A 25,096-nucleotide genomic window follows, 5' to 3' on the forward strand; every position below is an offset into this window, starting at 1 on the left:
CTTCCAAGTGGCAATCTAAGAAAGTAACCCTGTAAATCTTCTACTGTTTCTACAAGAGTCTCATTACAACTCTGTTGTTTTCAATTTCTCATTACAGTTCTGGCTGTTTTCACTTTAAATACTTTGATACTGTGTTATGAAAGAGAGTTTTGGTTATAGTCTCCATAATTATATTCTCATTTGGGATTACAGAGTAAAGTGTTCTATAAAGCAGGACAGTTATCATATTTAATAACTTTTGCCTTAAATTATACTATATAATTGTCACTCTTCCTTTAGATTTGTTTACATTTGCCTGAAATGTTACCCCTTTAAATACTGTAAGATTAATGAAAAGTTCCATCAGTATGTAAGGGCTTCTATCATAAAGTAAGAATAGGCAAAACAAGTGAAAATTTATCCTGAGCTCTAACAGATTCAGAAAAGAAAAAATGCTAATACAGTTTTTTTCTGTTGTTCAGTAAACCTTCAAGAGGACCTATTTAAATCTACTCAAAACAGAATCCATTGAAAATGTTTTATAACAATTGGAACAAATTATCCTTCAGCACTTGTTAAGAGTCACCATTAAAAAAATAATCTGACAATGACTGCCAAAGAAGTAGCTCTATGTTAAGAAGTATCTTTATTAGTGTTTATAAAATGTGTCACCTGGACCTCAGTCACACAGATAACTTATCCCTAATGAATAAACCTCAAGGAAACCAGATTAAAAAGCCAAGAGCCTTTTGGACTTTGGTTGGCTATTAAATAAGCAAGCTATATATTTTTTTAAAATATATATATATAGCTTGCTTGATGGCCACAAGAGACAAGAGATCCAAGGCAAACATGCAAAAAACAGCAAAGTAGAATATCTAAGAAGAATTTTAAGGAGAAAGCTACTTCCCTCCAACACCTCATCCCCACCAACCACACCAGAAACTGCCCTATTGGGGCACTTAGGAAAACAAGTATTTTAGTTTTTCCAAAGCCATACTCACGCATCATAATCTTGAATGACCAGTCCCACAGACCAGATAGCAGTCAAATACTCATTAACACCATCCGGGCTGATATAATGAAGGGAGTCAGGAGACCTTGGATCACCATTGGAGCCAGTGAAGTCCACTCCCACCTGCAAATAACAATTGCAACCCTTACTCATGAGAAGGCAGGAATACCTGTCTGGTGTCCAAGAAAATTACAGGAGACAAAACATAAACATTATCCCAGAGCCTGAAACTGTCATTTCCTAACAAAATACCTGAGCCTACCAGTATTTCCACAGACAATTAAACACATTAACACTATTTGGTCTCAGCATGCCTACATTTCTAGCCGCCTTCAGTAGTAAATTATTACATCCATGACTTAGACTCAAGGAGTTGTTTTTGGACTAATGCTCTCTATTACTTAAATCACTGCAGGATAACCACCAGTTTGTACACATCTGTTCTCTCTCAGGAATAACAGATTTTATCATCAACAAAGCTGAAAGCTCCATGATAAACCTAGACAACCTGTCAGAGGAAACCACAATGAGAAGACTGTATAAATCTCATCACAAAGTCAGTTCTGCAGTAAAATAAACAATGCTGCAAAATGCAGAGGATGCAACACATTACAACCGGCTTTGAAAACTCCAGCGTGTTACTTACAGTAAAATTCAGCTGACATCCTCCCATGATATAGTCAAGGAATGTGCATTCCACTGTAATCTAAAAACAAATGCAAACTGTCAAAGCTGAAAATCTCCTAATACTGGGATAGATTTGGAAACAAAACAGCATGGATATAAAAAGTTTGTTAACTGAAGAGCACATGATATAAACACATGGAAATCACCTTTACATTCTAGCTAAAGGCAACCCTGCCTCCCACGTGTCATGAATCTGTAAGATTTTACCCTCTTTAAAGCAATGTCAAGATTAGGTATTAATGGCCAAAAATGAAATATACTCACTTTAAGTTTTGAGAAATTAGTAAGGAGTCTAATACGTTGAGAGCTTTAATAAGCACAGTAATAAAGATTTAAAAAAAATAATAAAAGCTCACTCTACCTTGTAAGAAATCTCCTAGATTTTTCCCTCTACTTATAACATCTCATCTTGAAATTACCGTCAGAAGAGAAGCATCAGGTGATGCTATTTCTACTAATTGGGTAAAAAAATACCATGATGTCTCACATTTCCTAATAGAAAACTTTAGTACTCCTTGTCCTTTGCTAAAAAGTTGTCAAACCTTGGAATTAAACTTACTTAAAGAATTTCTTTACTATCTCCTACCCTCTTCTTTTCCTCAAAGATGCCCAGATGTTCATGTGATCTTCAAGGCCTAAAATCCAAGTGTTTGCTGGGGACAATTCACACAGATAAAAGAACTCCAAATGTGAGCTCAAGACACTACAGTAAGTAGACAAGACCGAACTGACCTCACACTGTTTGACACTGACAACACCGGAATTTTTGTAGCTTTTCTTCTTTTGCCTCTTCTTCTCATTTATGCATTCAAATTCAACCTGTACAAAGAGAGGGCAAAAATGTTTATTTTTACCAGCAATATTAGAAATGCCAAAGTGAATTTAAATGAATGGCTTTTTTCTCTTGGAATCAAACCACCTACTAATGTAGATGTGCTCCAAAACAAAACTCTGAATTATATAATACATTAAACACGTGAAATATTTATCAGTTAATCTTCCATCAAAGCACACCTAAAATTATATACAATAGTTCCTAAGTATAGCCCGCCGGACACCTTTTTAACTCAGTAGTGAAGTCACTCCTGAGGTTCGCCCTTCAGCCAAAAATTGGACAGGCCCATAAAACAAAACGAGACTAGATGAGCACAGCAGCCCAGGGGCAAGGACGAGTAGGCAGGAAGGGGGAGGAAAGCTGGTAATGGGGGACCCAAGGTCGAGAAGAGGAGACTGTTGACATGTTGTAAGGTTGGCAGCCAATGTCACAAAACAATATGTGTATTAACTGTTTAATGAGAAACTAATTTGCTCTGTAAACCTTCATCTAAAGTACAATTAAAACAGTATCTAACACAAAAAAAATAGTACCTAAGTATAACTTTCCCTCTGTAGGTAATAAATATCCCTACAAATGCTCTAAGTATAACCTTTCCTCTTTATAATAAAGGAAATAAAACATTACCGCAAGGTGTAACCCACACAAAGAACAAGACCATGCTGTGTAAAAAGGGGAAAAAACCTACCATCAGAAAACAGAAATATGTGAAGACCCAACTCTATGATAAATATGCATCGAAGATCATCTCTTTCCACAGGGAATATGTGTTAGAAATAGAACTAATACATAACATTTCTCCTTAGTATAGTTCCTCCCCCTAAAAAGCATGAACTCCTTTCTACCTCTTATCCACCTATCCATATTTCAAGGCTTGGCTCTAGTCAATCTCTCTAACGTCTTTACCCGTTACAGTTCTTGTCTTTGCTGATCTTCATCCACCACCTTAAACTCCTTACAACCGTATAAAATTTAGTTACATACTCTGTATTATTCTCAATTGTTTTATTTTGTTAATTTTCACTGTCTTGCCTGATAATGAGAACATAACAGATAGTGAACATTTGGTAAGTCACCTCTTCTGGTTAACAGAAAGCAACTTAGGTAATTTAGACAGTCATTACTAATTTTCAAAGAATCAAAACATCAAAAAGCGCATTTAATTAAATGTCAATACAAAACAGTTATACTAAACAAACTCCTTGGTGGTAGTTTAATATGAAGTAATTTGAGGTACTATGAATCATGCTTTTGTCCTTCTCTTGGGCTAGGACAAGTCAGAGAGAAAAGACAAAAGAGAGGATTATAAAAACCCCAAGCCCAGGTATTTGTCCAGTGTTGTAAATATTAATTATTTTGACCAGTGAAATGCCAAAGTCTTCAAGCTAACTTATTCAATTAAACCATATATGTTGTTTTAAGCCAAAGGAAACTAAACCTCTAAATAAAACTGCAAGCTTATGGAGCTCTGGTGGCGTAGTGGTTAAGAGCTCGATTGCTAACCACAAGGTCAGCAGTTCAAGTCCACCGGCGCCTCCTTGGAAGCCCTACTAGGCAGTTCTACTCTGTTCTATAGTGTCACTATAAGTCAAAATCGACTCAACAGGAATGGGTTTAGTTTGATTTTTGGTATGCCCCGAGTATAAATTTTGGATTATCTAATTACTAAACAAAACTCATAGACCTCACAGCATTCTATGTAATATAGACTAAAAAAAAAAAAAATAGACTAGAAATATGGAAAAATGGTTGCTATACCAAGTGGCGGAAATTAAATAAATACAAAGCCAAACCATAATATATGCGCAAATGACAAAGACAGAACTTACAGGTGAACTTCTGGAGGCTTCTTTCAGTTTTGTCATGGTGGTATGAAATGCTCCAATGAGATCATGTGACCCATCATTGTCATAATCATAACACTCTACCTGGAAATAAAAACATATAAAAATCAATGTAATTCTCTTAAAAAGGACTGGCTGCAATAAATGGAACCTACAAAAAAGTATCTTTTTAATAAAACAACTGAAAATGTTTAATATGCAGTCCTTACTTGGAGAAATAAGAATTAACTGGCTAGAGAAGTACTGAAATACTTTCAAACCTCAGCTATGCTTGGAATGAGGTTCTAGGATAGATCACAGGCAGATGAAAAACACAAATACTTTTTAAATTCCACATTCAGCAGTTTCTGGCTCCTCTATCATGTCCTTTATAAGTGGTAATAAAGGCTAAAATGGAATTACACCTTCTTTCTCATCCACTTTATCTTGTTATGACTATACAAGGACTAAATGCCATTTTATTTGGAGAAAGAAAGGAAGTCAGTACCCTAGGGAGCTAAAAGTTGTATAACTTAATGTTAGATCATTTAGAATTAAGAAAAATGCATTTTATTAACTGCAATCTGGTGAGGCTTGACTTGTATTAGGAGTTAGATATAATGGAGTCAGATACAAATGATTCTGGGGATCATAACACTTACAATAAAAAGAAAAATTCCAGGGACAGAGTACTTAATCCACTGAGGAAGTATCTACACTGGGTCATGTTTACTCTATTTCCAGGTAAGACAGGGTGAGTTCTAGTCTTAGCTCTGGCTCTCATTAAGTCCTCTCTCTGAAAGCAGACAGAAGAGAGGTGGCAGTATTTAATTTGCATATAGTTTTGTGCCAGGTTGACAGACATAGCCAAAGAGTAAATATTGATCAGAATACTAGAATATTCATTGCAAGGGGAAAAATAAGGTGGTGTGAACTGTTAGCAAGCAGAGGTGTTCAAGGCAGGCTAAAAAATGACCATAACTGTGATCACTCAATAACCAACATTTTTACAGTGCTTCATAATCTCAACACAGATTATTTCATTTCTGCAAACATTTATTATGTGCACTGTGCATATTCTCTAAATAGATTTGTGAGATAGACAGTAGGGAATGCTGTTACTATTACTTTCATTTTGGAAAACTAAAACTTAGAGGAATTAAGTCTTGAAAGACAGTGGTAACCAACACAGGAAAAGTAACGCTGTGCTGACACTTTTAAGTTCTTTTAGATCCTTTGCTTTAAAATAAAATTCTATAACTGAGAAGCAATTTGCATTTACCCTCAGCCAATAGGTGTCTCCATTTTGCTATTACCCTTCACAAAGATGCATTAATCACCAAGCTAAAAAGATCAAGATTTACATATGTGCATTTGGCAAAGTGATTTTTTTTTCTTCCCACTTCTGTGAACTGAGTGCTTTCCATAACAGGAAGTCTACCATTCTTTACTTGTACTTTCATTATTATTCAAGAAGACTAAAAATCAACCAATCAATCAATCAATAAAAGCAGGCAAATCTAAAACTGCAATTGGGAATAACGGTCAGGGTTTTTTAATTTGTTTAAAGAGATGATTTGTAGGCACTTTGGTCACTGACCATTTCTGACAGTTAGACTCTTCCACATATTCAATATTCAAGTTTTAAACCAGAGCCCTTTAACTGACTTAATGAGTAAATAGAAAAGAAAATTGATGATTTTAACAATTTTTTCCAGAGGAACTAAAATTAAGATAAAGTAGAAAATGAACTATACTAATAATTTCATGTATTTCAAGAGATGTTTCAGTTATGGAAAACAGACCTTTACATTTTATATTTGCGTTTAGAGAACTCCAATTTATACCTAAGATTAAAAAAATCAAACTTTGAGAAGGTCAAGATTTAGGCAAAGTTTATGAAGGGCTAAATGTGTTCATATGCTTAGACTGCCTGCAACATTAAGTAATGTAAAAAATATTTTTAAACCGAACTTTCTAATTCATAGAAAAAGTTCCCTATTGCCCATATTGGTGCTAAAGAATACTGGCTTATGTCCAGATACACTCTGAGGTAAAAACATATAACAATTTGTCATTTAATTTCTCTTCCTCAAAAATCCAAAGACCAGTACTTACTGGCTGTTTCAGTATCAGCAGTGCTTGTGAAATTTAACTGTGTGCATATATACACATCCAGATACATATATATGCAAAAGAACACACACACACCACAATACTACATTCACTAAGGCATTCCCAGTTTAGGCAAGGTGATAGCATGCATGATTATTTCTCTTATCCACTTGAAGTTATGGGATAATACATGCTAGAATAATAACATGGGCATGTTAACATTGCAACAAATAAATTACCAATGATTCTGACTCTGTTCTCTGCTCTAGAACTCTTTACTACACCTCTAACAATGTCCAAACACCAAGAAAATCACAGATGTATGACTTTCTGATATTGCAAAGAAATGCAGAATTAAGGAAATAAAGTCTGATAAAGTGGCAAACTAAGTTGTGTGTAGTGAAAAATAAACTCAGAAACGTTTAAGAATGGAAGACGTTCATCAGAGAAAGCTCAGGAAATCAGTTTACTTACTATAATAAAATAGCCCTGTAAGCAAGCCACTGTAAGCAAAAAAAAATTTTTTAAACATTGTTTCATTGTTAGCACATCATTATAAACAATGGAATAATTACGGCTTAGGCAGTCTTTCCTACCTTTTCAGATCTAATAAAGCTTCCATTTGCTACTTTTAATATGAAAAGCAAAAGTTCTAGGTTTGGCACAATACAGAGTAATTTTTAAAGCTACTTTTCTAATTGTTTTGTACCTGTATTTTGAATGCAGTCTGAAATAACCATATGAACCATACTTACATTGATTTTTAAAGTTCTCTGCAAACTGAGGTCAAATTTTTATAGATCAAAGAAATGAAGCCATTTTCAATAACAACGGCATCTGTGCAGTGTTTAACAATTTACAAAACTTTCATTTTCGTTAATTTAATCCTTACTTTTTTGTAAGACAGAGACCCAGTGGCACAGTAGTTAAGAGCTCAGCTGCTAACAAAGAGGATCTTGGGCAGGTCATCTGAATTATATCTCACTCTGAAAATAAGATGGAAAAGCCACCACTATTTTCCTATCTTGCTAAGGGTAGGAGGAAGCTCTGGGTTCTGAGTCAGGGTAACAGCTGCTTTTATCTGTAAGAGACACACTAAAGGCAGAGAATGTAGTTAAAGGCTCCTATTTGCAGAGCAGGAAACCCTGGTGGCACAGTGGTTAAGAGCTTGGCTGCTAACCAAAGGTCAGCAGTTAGAATTCACCAGCTGCTCCTTGCAAACCTATGGGGAAGTTCTACTCTGTCCTATGGGGTTGCTATGAGTCGGAATCTACTCGATGGCAATGGGTTTATTCGCAGAGCAAAAGCAGATTAAAAGAAAAAAGGTTTAAATTGGACATGTTATTTTAAAAAATGCAAAGTAAAATCAAAATGTTTGATTAAGATTAGGTCAAGAGATTAGTCAAACATGTCTACTCATTCAAAATAACTAGTTTACTTACCAGATATTTTTATTTTAGCATTCCTAGAAATGAACAAAATTCAATCCCACAGGTATCTGTAATATCATTAACTTTCTTTAAAGGCTACCTAATCAATTTTATAAAAAAGATAAGTATGAATGTTTGCAAGCATATTATGTATATTAGTTATGCTTAAATTATATAATTTCAAATTACCTTAATGGTTTTGTCCATATCTCCATAGCACAGGGAGTTAAGAGAGATTTTAAAAGGCTTCCAAACAGGATTCAAGTTGTTTTTAACAACCTATAAAAATGAAGTTTCAAAGACCAGTTAGAAAACCATTTAGTTCATTAACATTTTGCTCTTCCCTTTCTAGGTCCTTGCAATACTCTCACCATTCATCCTTCACCTTTTCACTCATTTACTTTTTCAAAATAAAAATTAGTTAGGACAATATATATACAACTGCTATACGAAAAAATGTGACAGTTTGTCCAGTTGTGGTGCATTCAAGGTAAGAAAAAAAAACATCACATGGGCAATATATACACCCATTTCAGGGTACACTAAGAAACTACAGAAGATTATTGTACACTAAGATATTAAAGCTTCACGTGTTCACGAAGAGCCTCTGAGCTAAATGGGAAATAAAAACAGAAAGGGAAAAAGAAATGTGCACAAGTGTAGTTCTTCTATTCAACCAAATACATACAAACAAATTATCCTTAAATGCTGTTATTTTGAAATGTTGGTGAAATAGTCATATAACTAGAACATAGAAAAAGCACTGAAACTACTTGGTGTATTTAGTAGGAAAATGGTACTTGAATTTTGTTAGAAACCCGGGTTTTCATTGCAGGAGACAGAAGATTCAAAAATGCAATGAGAAAAGGTGAGAAAGAACCCTGTTGTGTTGGACTTGAATTGGAGAAGTAATTCTTAATTCATGATTCAAAATGTTAACATACATACACACACATAATAAATAGATACACAAACATTTCCCAGCTGTCTCCACTGAAAAGACTTAAAAACAGTGACCAGTAGCAATGAGCAAAACTAGCACCCAGATCTTGGTATCTAAATACTAGTCCTGCTAAAAGGAATAAGGCTTCTTAAAAGAACTGGCTCATTCCAGTTCTGACATAGGGAAAGTACAATGAACTGAGAACATACGTGAGCATAATGTAAGAGAATGCTTAAATACTAACGGGGCCATGTTAAAAGAATCTAGGAGCCATTGGAAGGAGCTTCCCTTGATCAAATTTGGATTAATTTGAGCAGCAAAAATAATAGTAATTATAACACAATGACTAAAACAAAAATCTGCAAGTTTACAATGATACTAAACATAAAAAGAGAGGAGACGAACAAGGAATGCCTGCTAATTATACATAAAACAGATAAAAGATTTAGAAAATAAATCACTAGGATCATCAATTGATGCTAAAACCACTTGGTGAAATGTTGGAGAACAGATTATTCATTCAGTTGCAAAGTATCACTTCATGAGCTACTTATAAACTAAAAGGAAAAAGCTCAGCTTCATAAAGGAGCGGTCTGGAGGTCAATAGTTTAATCAAGTAGCCATGCTTAGCATCATCGATAACTGGGCAATCTGATACCCTGGGCTCCCGATGATGCAGAGGAAGATGCACACATGGTGTTCTTGACAGAAATGTTTGACTTGGATCTAATGGTGAGGAAACAGAAGAATCCAGAATATTAGATAATCTGGCCTTGATTATTGAAGAGATACAGCAGCATGACACATAAGGAAGGTAGGGAGGATAGTCCTATATTGGAGACATCATAGCCAAATGTAATGTGAATTTTGATTGGATCCTGAACAAACAAAAACAAAATACATATAGAACAACTGTAGAAGTCTGAAGATGAACCGTATATCAGAGAATGTTACTATTTCAACGTTAATGTTCTCAAGTGTGGCTGAATAGGAACATGTCCTTGTTCTGGAGAGATTCTGCAGTAGCATTTAAAGGTGAAGACTCACAATGTCTCTGCAGCCTACACTAGGATAGTTTTGTATAAGGGAGGTATATGCATGTGTGTGTGAGTGTGTGTATATATACCCAAAGATAGAGGAGGAGACAGACAGAGGGGGAGAACATGTGCACGTGACGCTATAACCACTTGGTGAAGCTAGGTAAAGGGGATGTAGGTATATATCTTAGTGTTCTTTAAATTCTTATAGGGTTTAGAAGTTTAAAAAAAAAAAAAAAAGACTAATATTAAGCATGGTAACACCCAATTAAAAAAATGAAAGTGACAGCGCTGAGCTCATGTCTGGCTGTATATTTAAGTCTGAACTCAGAGTGACATTTTCATAAATATATAATTAAGCAAAAAACTGAGGTTACTACAATTCCAAAGGAAACCTCCACCCTACCTTTCAAAATAAGACATTTACCTCTGTTCGATGAACCATTAGCCAGTTTCCATCAGACGTCTGTTTGTGGAATTCCAGGTATGGGTCTGACTTTCCAAAAAAATCCTACATTAAAAAAAGCAATTATTCTCCTCTGAACTCATGTGTAATCACACTTTGTACATGTTAATAAGCACCTGAAGTGTGGATCTAGTACAGAAATATATTGGCACTAAGTACAAATCCTGTCACCATCCTCACAAACACAAGCTTGCAGAAGTTTATTGGGGGAACAATTAAGGCATTTGTGATAAATGTGCATAATCCTGTGTATCACACCCATACTTTTAAAAAACATGATGGCTTTAAAATGTAATGATCAAGAGCCCATAACCAATAAAAGTTGTTTTTGGCTCATTTTGACTGAGAATGATAGATTTAGAGAGATTTGCACGTATCCATGATAACACTATTAACAGCTTTAATTCACATAGCAGTGAACAGTTTTATATAATTGATATTTCAAACATTAGCCATACCAACTCTGAGATGACCATGTCAGTTATAAGAGAGAAAATGGATTCAGAAGGGTTAAATGACTTCCAAGATCACATATATAATTAATTGATAGATCTAGACCTTGACATCATATCTAACCCTACTATGTTCAATACCCTTTCATCAACACAATACACTTTACATACACAAGGAAGCAGGCAGATGCGTGTAGTACAAAATAGAATTACCTCAAGGGCACAAAGTACACACAGCACTCCTATACAAGCATAGTGAGTATGCACAAATACCCTCATCATCACCATCCTCAACACACACACATTCTTTGGTATTCTCAGAGATGGATGAAATTCAACTCTATAGATATCTGTTATATACACACAGACTTGGGCACAGAGATTAAATTCTGAAAGGATATAGAGACTGCTCATGGTGGTTAAACTCAGTGGTGAGATTCTAGATGATTTTATTGTCTCACTTTTTATTTTGAAATGTACATAATTTTCAGCATATATTAGTCATTATTGTTGAAAATGAAAGGACATTGGTTAATTTTCCAGTAATATATGCAGTTATATCCCTGAACTGAAGACTTTATTTAGTCTTGAATTAACCTCAGTATTGAAGTAAGATTATTTCCCTCCTCAGTACAAAATTTGGTAGTGTCAAAAATACAAACACAAAGAGTATGGAAGAACTTTTCAATTTAACCTTATCTCTAAAAAGAATCTTAATACAGTAAGCTTCTCTATGCTTCATTTTGGAAATCCTGGTGGCGCAGTGGTTAAGAGTTCGGCTGCTAACCAAAAGGTCGACAGCTCTCCTTGGGAACCCTATGGGGCAGTTCTACTCTGTCCTATAGGGTACCTATGAGTTGGAATCAACTCAATGGTAATAGGTATATTGGGTATATGCTTCATTTTACAAAGCTAATATCAGCATTATGCATAGAGAAGTTAACTTTTCAAAAATACATGAACACATCCTGTCCAACTAATCTTAGAAATAATTCTGATGGTATCAGATAATTATTATTACTATTTTGCAGGTCAGAAAACATACCTTGTAAAAGTTCATTACGCTTCCAAAGTAGAATTAAAAGTCCTTGACTCTGACCTCCAGAGAACCCTGGTGGCATTATGGTTAACTGCTCGACTGCTATCTGAAAGGTCAGCAGTTTGAACCTACTAGCCACTCCACAGGAGAAAAATGTGGCAATCTGCTTCTGTAAACATTTACAGCTGTGGAAACCCTATGGAGCAATTCTATTCTGTCCTACAGGGTTGCTATGACTCCATGGCAATGGGTTTGTTTTTTTACTTTTTTGACTCTGACTTCCACCATATGTTAAGATAAAAAGGCAAAAGGGGTTGGTGGGGGAGCGGAGAGGAAATACAATATATGTACACATACACACAAAAATTTCTACTTTCAGAAAACTGAAAGGTTAAACTATAAAGTATAAATTTAAAAAATTTATAAACAGGATATAACAGACAGGGGAAGAAGTTAAACATCTTGAATATACTTTGTCCAGTAGATACGACCTCAGAACCACGTAAGTCTTTACACTGCTATAAAACAAAACAAATTTTTTAAAGCAATCCCTAAATATCAAAAGCAAAAGGAAACTATGGGTTCCAGGGTTCAGGGGGAGGAGAGAGGGGTGAAGAGGTAGGGTACGGGGCACTTTTAGGATAGTGGAAATATCTGCATGACACTGTAATGGTGGATACATGACATTATGCATTTGTCAAAACCCACAGAACTGTACAACACCGAATGAACCCTGATGTAAACCATGCACTTAGGTTAACAACAATGTACCAACACTGGTTCACCAATCACAACCATGTACCACACAAGGCCAAATGTAAACAATAGGAGAAACTATGCAAGAGGAAGGGGGTTATATGGGAATGCTGTGTACTTTCTGCATGATTCTTCTGTAAACCAAAACCACTCTAAAAAATAAAGTGTTTTAAAGACGAAACTATTTATCAAGGTGACAGCATAACCACATAGAAAATTATTTATTTAAAATATAAAAATTTGACTGTACCACCCAAGTGCAATATACCCTAAAGACATAAAAAAAAAAATACAAGGAAAGCTCAAACTGTTCTCAGTAAAAACACTGTTAATAATAATATTGATATTTTTATTCTGGAACTATCACAGTTGGTTGTAAGTAGCAGATAAGTTACCATGCTAATATATCTAGGAACCAAAATTTTCAGCATAAGAGAAAAAGAGGCAAATATAAAATAAAAGAAATAAAGCCCTGTAATCTTAAATTTTAATTGGTAATAGTGATGTAAATTTATGTGTGAAAAAAAAAAGTCCCTGACTACTAACTAGTCTAAGATGTTTTTAAACTGGATTGTAAAGTAAATCCAAATGATGGAAAATATTCCTTAGATTGTAGAATTAAGTGAAAAAATCACTAACAGAATTACTCTAATCTACCTTAAATACTAAATTATTGGGTTATTATATACTATTACTCATGCTTCAAAAATGAAATATTGACCTTTGAATGCGAGGAAGGTAACTGACCTGTAATTAATAAAGCATGGACTTTGTGTTTTTTTCCTAGAGGTAATCGAAATACATGCTCTCACATAACTTTTACAGTAATGTTAATGCTTGTATTCAACTCCTTTTTTAAGCCAGAAAAATCCTTTGATTTGACGTAGAGGAGGGCGGTGAAGGGGAAAGGGTTCTACTTACACACACACAGAGAGACAGACTGGGAAGTAATTACGCTCTAACTGATGCCCAGAAAGATGGAGTTCATATTAACTGACAATATTACTATCTCAAAAAGGAATCAATGCGAAGAAAAACATGATATTCTTATTGAAATCTGTGTAAACTACCCACCTTATTATCCAGTTTTCTTGCTTCCATTTCAAACAACACCACTCTGTTATCCTTTATTTCTTCAGCTGAAATCTATGAGTAGATAAAGTAAGTGAAAGAAAATATGTTTTAGAAATTCTGATATACTCATGAAGTGCTGATTTAGTCTGTTATCTAATAATATACAAAGTCTATCCTAATGTAGATTAGGATAAATGAATTCCAAAATGTTTAATAAGAAAGTGGTACCATTAAGATTAACCATTATCTCTTTCATGTATGTAAATTATTTTCCCAAAATATGCCAAATCTGCATTTTGCAACTTTCGTTTTAAATGTTGCCCAAACTGGATCTTCTCCATTCTCAGAGAAAACTAAAAGTTGGAAGACTGAAGGATATGTTCTACACAAGACTGCTATCTTAACACTAACTAATGCTCTCCAAACACTGAGAAACACGAGTAAATTCTATCTAGAAAATTCTCTAAAACTGAAAGAGCGGATCAGTGTTTTTCACGCAATGTAATTGAAATACTTATTCTACTTAAAAACAAAATTCCAGGTAATCATGGTCCCAAGACAATAAAGCTAACTACTGACAAGGTTTTCTGTCCCAGGAGAGTTAACACCTCCAACAGGTGCACATTCTCATCCCTTAGGAAACATAAAACATTAACCCATAAGCAGAGATGAGCAGCAAAACAGCTGCTCAGAGAATTGTGTGTGATAATCATCAACAATCCTCAAACGCGGACCTCTCAGGAAGCCAGACTTCCATTCTCAGACACACCATCACTCCAAGCGGTGGTTACATGGGCAGAAACTCTAGGAGATACCGTACTTAAAAGCTTGACATTACATAATTTGACATCTAAAATATGATAAATGCATATACTCATTTGCCTAGGGCCAACAATCAGTGATGGAAAAATTTGAGTGGGGGAATGGGCAAGAGAGTGCAAGCACAAAAAAAATGGCTAAGAGTTCAGAGGATTCAGCAGCCGTGTAAGATACAACTATTGGTGTCTACTTGTAACAAGCCGAAGAGAATGAAGAAAATCAAAGGCTCAAAGAAGAAACTAGTCCACAGGACCAAAAGCCCACACAAACCATAGCCTCTTCTAACCTGAGACCAGAAAAGCTACACGGTGCCTGGCTACCACTACCAGCCATTATGACCAGGGACACAATAGATGGTCTTGGATAGGACGGGAGAAAAATGTAAAACAAAACTCAAATTCCTAAAAAAGGCCAGATATACTGGACTGATAGACACTAGCAGGGACCATCACCCTAAGATACCCTTTGAACTTAGAATTGAAGCTATTTCTGTAGGTCACCTTTCAGCCAAATAATAGATTGGCTTATAAAATAAACAATATCACCCATGAGTAATGTGCTCCCATAAACAATTAACTGTATGAGACCAAAGGGTCAACACTTACCCAAAAAAAAGATGAGAAGGCAAGGAGGGGAAGGGAACCTAAATTAATGGAAATATTGAGAATGCTAATACGTTGTAAAAAGCAAAACCAAAGGCATGGAACAATCTGTACAAAAATTGTTAGAGGGGAACCCAATTTGCTATGTAAATTTCCACCTTAAATACAATATTATTTAAAGAAAAAAAAAGGGTTCAGAGGATTCAATGGCCATGTCATAATATAACATCCATCTGAAATAAAATCCATTATAGAAAGTTCCTGTCACATCAAGGGGATGATGGTTGCTTTGTAGAGAGCCAAACTGATCCATTCACATTACTAAGCAGTTTTTCTCTGACTTGGAAATTTACCTTTCCGGGGGGGTAAGGCAAGCATCACCAAGAAGCACCTGACCTCTACAGGCAACTTAAAAACTAAAAGAAAGGATTCTTGCACTGCATTTTTCTCCTTCTGTCTTTTATGGCAAAACACACTTCCCATTTGTGACCACTATAACACAAGAATAGAAGAAGTGTAGCATACGGGGTCAAATGAAAAAGTATGCTTGTAACATATTTGCCTGACATGTACAGTTTCAGTGTGTCCTATTTTTGCTACATCTTTCAAGGCAAATAATTAAAAAAAAAAAGTATCTTATTTTACCGTAATGGTCCCGTTTCCTGCAGGTCTGCCATTTTTAAGCATCAGTGGTCGAGTTAGCTTCTTACTGGAAACAATCTGTTAAAAATGGAAAGTAAAACAGCAATTTCACTTCAACGTGTGAATTTTTAAACCACATGGTTTCAAAAAAAGTTTGAGTGCAAAGCTCACATAAAATCATAAGAAATAGAAACATTAAGTCCATTCCTCAAAGATTTATAGATTATATAAACATTTAAAATTTAACTACACACATAAAACCCACTGGAAAAGATTTCCAAGAAGTCTACCTGGCAGATCCACTCCTCCCATCCACTAGTTTCTTTACCAACTACTTCAAAGTTTAACTTCTTCCTTGTAATATAGAAAGAGGGCCAGATTCTTATCAGATACACAAATCACTGAGCTGAAACCCCTCTAAGTAAAAGGTGGGCCTCAGAACACTCAATAAATGGGACCAATTTTTCAACTGCCACACACCTTCAGTATTCAGTCCCTACAAAATATCATTCTGATTAAAAGAATATAGCAGACCTAAGTACTTCCAAACAGATATATCTCTCAAATTCATTAGAATTGGGTTACCAATCTGGCATGTAAAATCTTCACTCACAACCTCATGATAAGAAAAAAAGCCAAGAAACTAAAAATTCTTAAAATTGGGTCATTTAGCTACACTGTGATTTTTTTCCCAAAAAATAAATACTTCTCTAATTTTGTCTTTGACCCTATCTATCAAAGTTTCAGAAAACTAGTCAGTTCCATACTGTCCTTAAGACATAGAAAAATCATGGTCTCCAAACAATAGACCCTGAAAAATAAACTGAAAAATGAAAATAAAAGACAAATTAAGTGATAACACATCATTCAATTAAAAAAAAAAAAAAAACTCTATTTCTCCCTCCCAAAACCTTCTTCAATCTATACAAATGGTTATGATCTCTCCTTGTAAGTCAGACTAAGAGCTAGGAGCAAAACAGTGAGTCAACAAAGCCCTACCCTGACCAAGTTTATCACATATTGGGAAGTGAGAGGATTAGCATGGTGAGTGTTACAGGAGAATCAACAGAGTGTCAAGTAAACACTGGGCAGGTACCCCAAACTAGTCTAGGGGGTCAGAGAAGGCTTACCAGGGGTAGTAAGGTTTAAACTGATATACCTAACACTGAAAAGGAAGAAGAAAGGGGTGGTGGGTGGCATCGCTAGTAAAGACGTATCAGTCATACTAATTAATTAGAACATTAGAGAAGTTGCTGTTACTTTGATTTCATGAACATAATAACAAAATTATAATGAACTCTGTAAACAGCAGATAAAGCAATTAGAACAATGGTATTATTCAAATGTCTTATGAAACACCTGTACCACAAAAGAAATAACAGGCTTTGCCAGAAGCACATGGTCCCTATCCTTAAGACAAATTCTAGTGCTATTTTTAGTCAGCCATACCAATATATGAACTTGGTCTTTAAAAGGACTACATGTTTTTCAACTTTAACAATTAAACTAAGGGACAATAAAAGGAGACTCAGGGAAGATGGCAGTGTAAACAGACCTTCGTTCCAATCCTCCTCAACAAACACAACAAGAAACACTACAAGGAAACGGCACTTGACTTTGAAGGACTCTGAATCAGAGAGCAGAGGAGGGCAGTGGGGAACTGCAAACAGGTAAGAGTCAACAAATCAAAAACTAGTCACATACAGTAGGAAAACTGCATCTCCCACAGTCCCTGCCCCTCCTTCCAGCCACCTGGCCACTGGCTGCTATGAACTCGGGATGTGGCCCCAGAAAAGAGCCTGTTTCCCTAACCAACACACCCCCTGCCTGGACAAAAAGAAAGGACCCCAAGCTTCTGCTCTAAAATCAACAAGGTAGGCCTATCTGGGGGTCCGTTGGGAGTATGCCAGCACCTCCCCCATCGGGATACTGTTGACTCCAAGCCTACTGTGATTTGCTACAGAAAACCTCTGCAGTGGAGTCTGCACTCATAGTCCACCCGCCTTTGAAACCAAGAGGACAGACCTGAGGAGTCAGTTGTGAGGCTGCCTGCTCCCCCTTCTGGTCAGTGCTGAGGACTGCTAACTGAGGCCACTTTATACTAGGAAGCAAGCAGCTTGAGTAGGGGCTACACCTACAGCTAACATACTATGGCAGAAGTCACTTCTTATCAGGAACTACAGTGAATGTAAATGAACTAGGTACTCCAATCAAAAGGAAGACAGTGGTAGAATGGATTAAAAAAAAAAAAAAAAAACATGATCCAACTATATGCTGTTTACAAGAGACACACTTTAAACCCAAGGACACCAATAGGTTGAAAGTGAAAGGATGGAAAAAAATATTCCATGCAAATAATTACTGAAACAGAGCCAACCAGGGTGACAATCTTAATATCAGACAAAGTAGATTTTACGACAAAAATCTGTCAGAAGAGACAGATATTATGTAGTGATAAAGGGTCAATCAAGAAGATTTAATAATCATAAATATATATATGTACCTAATATAGGAAATATATAAAGCAAACATTGATAGACTTGAAGGGAGAAATAGATAGTACTATAAAAAACGGTGAAGATTTCAATACACTACTTTCCATGTTGGACAGAAAATCTATAAAGATTAACAAGGAAACAGAGGACCTGAATGACATTATAAACCAACTAGGCTTAACAGACATATATAGAACACTCCACCCCAAAACAGGACAATATACATTCTACTCCAGTGCACACGGATCATTCTCCAGGATAGACCACATTTTAGGTCACGAAGCAAGTCCTGATAGATTTTAAAAGACTGAAATCATACAAAGTATTTTCTCTGACCACGACCAAGTGAACCTAGAAACAAACAAAAACCTAGAAAATACACAAACATATGGAAATTAAACAACATACTATTAAGCTACCAATGGGTCAAGGAAGAAATCAAAAAATAACAAATTTCGAACAGTCAAATGAAAATAAAAGCACAAATATACCAAAACTTATGGGACACAGCAAAGGCAGTACTCGAGGAAACTTACAGCAATAAATGCCTACACAAAAAAAGAAAGATCTCAAATTAACACCCTAACTTGACAACTCCCAGAACTAGAAAAAGAAGAGCCAACTAAGCCTAAACCTACCAGAAGAAGGGAAATAAGATCAGAGCAGGAGGAAATTAAATTGAAAACAGAAAAACAACAGAATCAATAAAACCAAAAGTTGGTTCTTTGAAAAGATCAATAAAATTGACAAACTTTTAGCTAGACTGACAAAGAAAAGAAGGGAAAAGATGTAAATAACCAAAACAAAAGATGGTAGAGGGGACATTACAACTGACCTGACAGAAATAATGAGAATTATGACAGAATATTACAAACAACTAGATGGCAACTAAATGGATATACCTAGATGAAATGGACAAATTCTTAGAGGCACACAACCTACACAAACTGACTCAAAGGGAAACAGAAAGTCTCACCAGACCTATAACAAGTGAAGAGATCAAATCAATGATTAAAAACCTCTCAATAAAAAAAAGTCCTAGACCAGACAGCTTCCTGGGGGAATTCTATCAAACATTTAGAGAAAAATTACACCAATATTGTTTAAACTTCTCCAAAAGATAGAGAAGGAAGGAATATTCCCTAATTCATTCTATGATACCCAAGCCAGACAAAGACATCAGAAGAAAACTACAGGCCAATATCTCTTATGAATATAAATGCAGAAATCCTCAACAAAATACTAGCAAACAGAATCCAACAGCATATTAAGAGAGTCATACACCATGACCAAGTGGAATTTATCCTAAGAATGCAGAGATGGTGCAACATTAGAAAATCTATCAACATAATACACCACATCAATAGAACAAAGAAAAAGAACCACATGATCGTATCTATGGATGCAAGAAAAGCATTCGATAAAATCCAACACCTTTCTTGATAAAAACCCTAAAGAAGGCTGGGACAGAAGGAAACTCCTCAATATGATTCAGAGCAGATAGGAAAAGCCAACAGCCAACATTATACTTAATGGAGAAAGACTGAAAGCTTTTCTCTTGAAATTGGGAACAAGACAAAGGTGTCTGCTCTCACCACTTCTATTCAACATTGTATTAGAAGTCCTAGCCTGAGCAACATGATTAAAAAAAAGAAATAAAAGGTACCCAGGGTAGAAAAGAAAAAGTAAAATTTCCTCTCTTTGCAGATGATATGACTGTATATATAGAAAATCCCAAAGAGTTCAAAAGCAAACTTCTAGAACTAATACAGGAATTTAGCAAAGGTGCAGGATATAAGGTCAACCGACAAAAACCACTTGGGTTTCTATACACCACCAATGAGAAATCTGAAAGGGAAATTAGAGAAACAATTCCATTCACAATAGCAATTAAGAGAATAAAATACCTAGGAATAAATCTAACCAACGACATGAAGAACTCATACAATGAAAACTACAAAACACCACTGAAAGAGATTAAAGAAGACTTAAATAAATGAAAAGCTGTTCCATGTTCATGGGTTGGAAGACTTAATATTGTTAAGGTGTCAATACTACCCAAAGGGATAAAAAGAACCAACACAATCCCTATCAAAATTACAACAGCCTTCTTTACAGAAATAGAAAAACAAATCTTAAACTTTATATGGAATGGCAAGAGGCCCTGAATATCTACAACAACTCTGCAAGAGAAGAACAAAGTAGGAGGAAGCATACTTCCTTGGTTTTAAAACATACTATACAACTACAGTAATCAAAACAGCCTGGCACTGGTATAACCATAGACACATAAACCAATGGAACAGAATTAAGGGTCCAGAAATAAAACTCACACATCTATGTTCAGCTGATTTTTGACAAGGGTGTTAAGTCCATTCGATGAGGAAAGAAGAGTCTCTTCAATTAATGGTACTGGGAAAACTGGATTTCCACATGCAGAAAAATGAAACAGGATCCATGCCTCACACCATACACAAAAACAAATTCCAAATGGATTAAGTACATAAAAATATAAACTAAAACCATAAAATTTTTAGAAGAACAAGCAGGGGCAACGCTGTCAGGACAAGCTTTCAACAATGGATTATCTAATATAATAACAAAACCCCTAACAGCAAAAGACAAAATAAATACACCTCAGGGAAAGTAAAAACTTTTGTTCATCAAAAAGACTTTATCAAAAAAGTGAAAAGACAAGCTACCAACTGAGAGAATATCCAGAAACCATGTATCTGACAAGAATCTAATAACCAAAATATATATAAAACTTCAACAACAAAAAGACAAATAATCATAAAATGGTCAAAGGACTTGAATAGACATTTCACCAAAGGGGATATTCCAATGGCCACCAAACACATGAAAAGATGCTCAGCATCAACAGCCATCAGAGAGATGTAAATCAAAACCACAATGAGATATCATTTCATTCCCACTAGGATGGCTAAGATTAAAAGAAAAAACCAGAAAACAATAAATGTTAGTAAGGATGTAGGGAAACTGGAACCTTTACCCATTCCTGCTGAGAATGCGAAACGGTACAGCCGTTGTGGAAAACAGTGTGGTGGTTCCTCAAAAAACTAAAAATAGAACTACCAAATGACCTAGCAATTCTACTCCTAGGTACATATCCAAAAGGCTTCAAAGTAGAGTCTCAAAAAGAGACTTAAACATCAATGTTCACTGTAGCACTAATTACAACAGCCAAAAGGTGGAAACAACCTAATTGCTCATCAACAGATGAATGAACAAACAAAATGTGATACATACATACAACGGAATATCACTCAGCCAGCAGGAGAAATGAGGTCTTGATACATGCTACAATACGGATGTAGCTTGAAGACACTATGCTGAGTGGAATAAGCCAATCACAAAAGGACGTATTGTATGACTCCACTTATGTAAAAACACAAGAAAAGTCAAATGTATAGAGACCAAAGTTTATTAATGGTCACCAGGAACAAGAGGGAGAGAGAAAAAGGGATTAACAGTGATAGAAAATTCAAATTGATTAAGGGTAGGGCTGCACATCTACTGTGTGGTGCAATAAATTACTTAATATGGCCCTTCTAAGCCATCACCAAGCCATGGTCTCTGTGTCTCACACACAATGATTGAGTAGGACTATGCAAATAAGGTATATGGAACCCTAATTAAAGGACTGGCCAGTTTTGCCATCCCTCTAGGCTTAAAATGAGCCAACCAAGAGATGGGAAGAGAGGACCTTATCACCACTAAGAAGGAAGAGTCAGGAGCTGAGCACGTTCTTTGGACCTAAGATACCTGTGCTGTGAAGCTCCTGGAACCAGGAAACAGAGAGAGAGAGCTTAACACTGAAGATGGCAAGAAGCAGTGCAAGAGAAAGGGCAGGAGAGACCAGCAGGAGATGGCACAGTGGGCTTCCTGGCCCACGGAATGAGAAAGCTGAGTGCCTTTGGGCAGAAGCCTTGCTGGCAGAGTAGGGTGCCTCTAGGCGCTTGGAGCTAGGCTTACGGGCAGAGTGAGACGCCTCCAGGTACTTATTGGAAGAGCTAAAAGAGCTTTGTAACACCTGCCCAAGCAGAGGCCAAGAGGCCAGAAAGAGGCCTGCCTGCAGACACAGCTAAGAGGCTCTCCTGATTGAAGAACTGTATACTAAGTATTCCCGCACCTAAACTGTAACCTGTTACCTCCCTAATAAACCCCATAACCATGAGTATTGTCTGTGAGTTCTGTGTGGCCACTGCAATGAATTATTGAACCCAGCAGAGAAGTAGAGTGTGCCGTGGGATGGATGGTTGGTGTTAGAATTGCTAAAGAGGGCAGAGAGAGGAGGCATGTCTGACCTTTGCCTCAGAGGAATCAGCCTTAGGCTGTTGATCTTGATTCTCCTTCTGCCTTGTGAAGTTAGAGGAGGTCAGACACCTCCGCCACGCCATTATTACAAGCTATCAGTAAGTTGTACAGCTGTAAAAAGTTGAACTGGCAAAAGTTACGTGATAGATATGTAAAACAACAGGAAGAGTAGCCACTGAGGCTGCTTATATATAATCAAACACTTCATGGGATTTGATTCCTTGGCTTGGAGGTTTAGGGTCATGGTTTTATGGGACATTCCAGTTAACTGGCATAATAATGTGTTCAATGCTTCTGTTCTGTCTCCTAGTTCGTTGCATAGTGCCTGGGGTCTTAAAAGCTTGTAAGCGAACTGAAGCCACTCCTGAAGCCCACTTTTCAGGCAAAGATTAGCAGGCCTATAAAACAAACAACAGCACATGTAAGAAACGTGCCTCTTAGTTCAATCAAATATACAAGACCAAACGGACAATTCCTACCCAAAAGCAGAACGAAAAGGCAAGAAGGGGCAGGAAATCTGGATGAATGGAAATGGGGAACCTGAAGTAGAAAGGGGTAGGGTGCTGTGTCATGTTGCAGGGATTGTAACCAATGTCACAAAGCAATATGCATATAAATTTTTGATCAAGAAACTAACTTGAGCAGTAACCTTTCACCTACAGCAAAAAAAAAAAAAAAAAAAAAATCTTATAAGTGGCAATCCAGATCACCTGGCGCAAAAGAGGAAGAAGGAGAGTCAGGAATAGAAGGAGGACATGGGAGGTGTGGCTAATTGCCTCCATGAACAACAGCCTCCTCTGCCATGAGACCAGAAGAACTACATGGTACCCAGCTACCATTACTGAACATTTTGATCAAAGATTCCAGAGAAGAATCCTGATCAAAGGGGGAAAATGCAGAATAGAATTTCAAATTCTCATAGACTCCAGACTTCCTAGAGCCACAGAGGGTGGATGAAACCCTGAAACTATTGCCCTGAGATAATCTTTAAACCTTAAATCCAAAATACCCCCTGAAGTCTTCTTAAAACCAAATAATATTTTAGCTTAACTTAGTAAAAAAGATTTGCCCTGGGCATTATGCTCTTTTAAGATCTAGCTACATGGGATCAGATCAACAACAGTAACTTGAAAGGTTAGATAGAAACCTTAGGGGACAGTGAGTTTATGTTAATGGGGGAGGAACAACTCAGAAAAGGAGGGTGAGAATGGTTTCACAACTCCAAGAATGTAATCAATGTCACTAAATTGTACATGTAGCAACTGTTGAATTGGGGTATGTTTTACTGTGTATATTCTCAACACTACCAACAAAATAAATAAAGCTGCAATATATAACCTGAATTTAGGTATGAGGAAACATCAGACAAAACCAAGTTAAGAGACAGTCTACAAAATAACTGGTCAGTACTCTTCAAAATCATCTAGGTCATGAAAGACAAATTCTGAGGACCTGCCTCAGATTGGTGGACACTAAGAAGATGTGACAACTAAATGCAATGTGGGATCCCAGATTAAATCCTGGACCGAAAAAAAAGACATGAATGGGACAATTAGGGAAATTTGAATAAGGTCTGTAGATTAGTTAATCGTATTCTATCAATATTATTTTCCTGATTTTGATAATTGTACATTTATGTTAACTGTTAACATCTGAGGACACTGGATGAAGGATATACAGAAATTCTTTGTACTATTTTTGCAACATTTGTATAAATCTTAAATTTTTTCAAAATAAAATTTAAACATGGATCAAAAAAAATTAAACTAAAGAACACTTATTAAAAACACCCAGTCCTTTTGTTAAAATTCGGACAAAACAGAATATAAAATATAGCAGCTATTTATACTCACCTGTCCCAGGGTACATTCAAATTCTCCTAAGAAGTCATCATCGCTCAGATCAATAGTTTTGTTGTCGATGTCATAAATCCCAAATTTCAATTTCTGAACCACTTCAAAGTAGTAATCAATAATAAATGTCTTGGAAAATTTGGGACTCAAACAATTCTTAATCCTCTCTGTGCGTTGAACCTATACACACATTCCCCCCCAACAAAAAAAAGTTTCTTCAGATCAAAGTACACTTGGAATTTAATCTTTACATTATAAACACAGTGAAATGTAGGTATGACCGCTAAAGGAAGTTTCCACATGCGTATGAAAATCCCACAATCAAGAACAAACTTGCCCCCAAAAAGTGCATTAACAGATCAGATGGTTTTATCTTGAATACACCCTTTACAGTGTCAAAGAGCAATTCAGATCATTTTCATGTAGAATGTTTATTACCTCATACCACTGTTGACCACTCGTATTCAAAAATAACACACATAAAGGGTCTGACTTTGACCCTACATCTGTATCCAGAAGATTGTCACAGGAAATATTCAGCTCCACCTTTGTGACACATTGGGCAGCCATCTCTTGAGAGCTATGAGAAAACGAATGACAGGAGAAAGCCAATGAAATGATGCCTTTAAAAAGCATGCTCATTTTGCATAGAAATAGCTGGATTCTTACAACCCATTTGTCTTATGAATATGATCA

General features: G+C 36.0%; 1 protein-coding gene across 2 annotated transcripts in view; it reads right to left on the reverse strand.

Moving 5' to 3' along the window:
- The window catches only part of CPNE3 (copine 3), a 58,551-nt gene that overhangs the window by 15,504 nt on the left and 17,951 nt on the right, over window positions 1-25,096 (reverse strand). For both annotated transcript variants that reach the window (XM_049854444.1, XM_049854445.1), the window contains 10 exons: window positions 24,839-24,980; window positions 24,401-24,580; window positions 15,718-15,792; window positions 13,652-13,723; window positions 10,292-10,375; window positions 8,074-8,163; window positions 4,346-4,444; window positions 2,414-2,500; window positions 1,641-1,700; window positions 984-1,117 (listed from right to left, as the gene is read on the reverse strand). In XM_049854444.1, the coding sequence (XP_049710401.1) occupies window positions 984-1,117; window positions 1,641-1,700; window positions 2,414-2,500; window positions 4,346-4,444; window positions 8,074-8,163; window positions 10,292-10,375; window positions 13,652-13,723; window positions 15,718-15,792; window positions 24,401-24,580; window positions 24,839-24,970 (1,013 nt within the window). In that variant the 5' untranslated portion in view covers window positions 24,971-24,980. The remainder of the gene's footprint in view (window positions 1-983; window positions 1,118-1,640; window positions 1,701-2,413; window positions 2,501-4,345; window positions 4,445-8,073; window positions 8,164-10,291; window positions 10,376-13,651; window positions 13,724-15,717; window positions 15,793-24,400; window positions 24,581-24,838; window positions 24,981-25,096) is intronic.

The sequence above is a fragment of the Elephas maximus genome, chromosome 15 (assembly GCF_024166365.1).
Source record: "Elephas maximus indicus isolate mEleMax1 chromosome 15, mEleMax1 primary haplotype, whole genome shotgun sequence".
NCBI lineage: Eukaryota > Metazoa > Chordata > Mammalia > Proboscidea > Elephantidae > Elephas > Elephas maximus.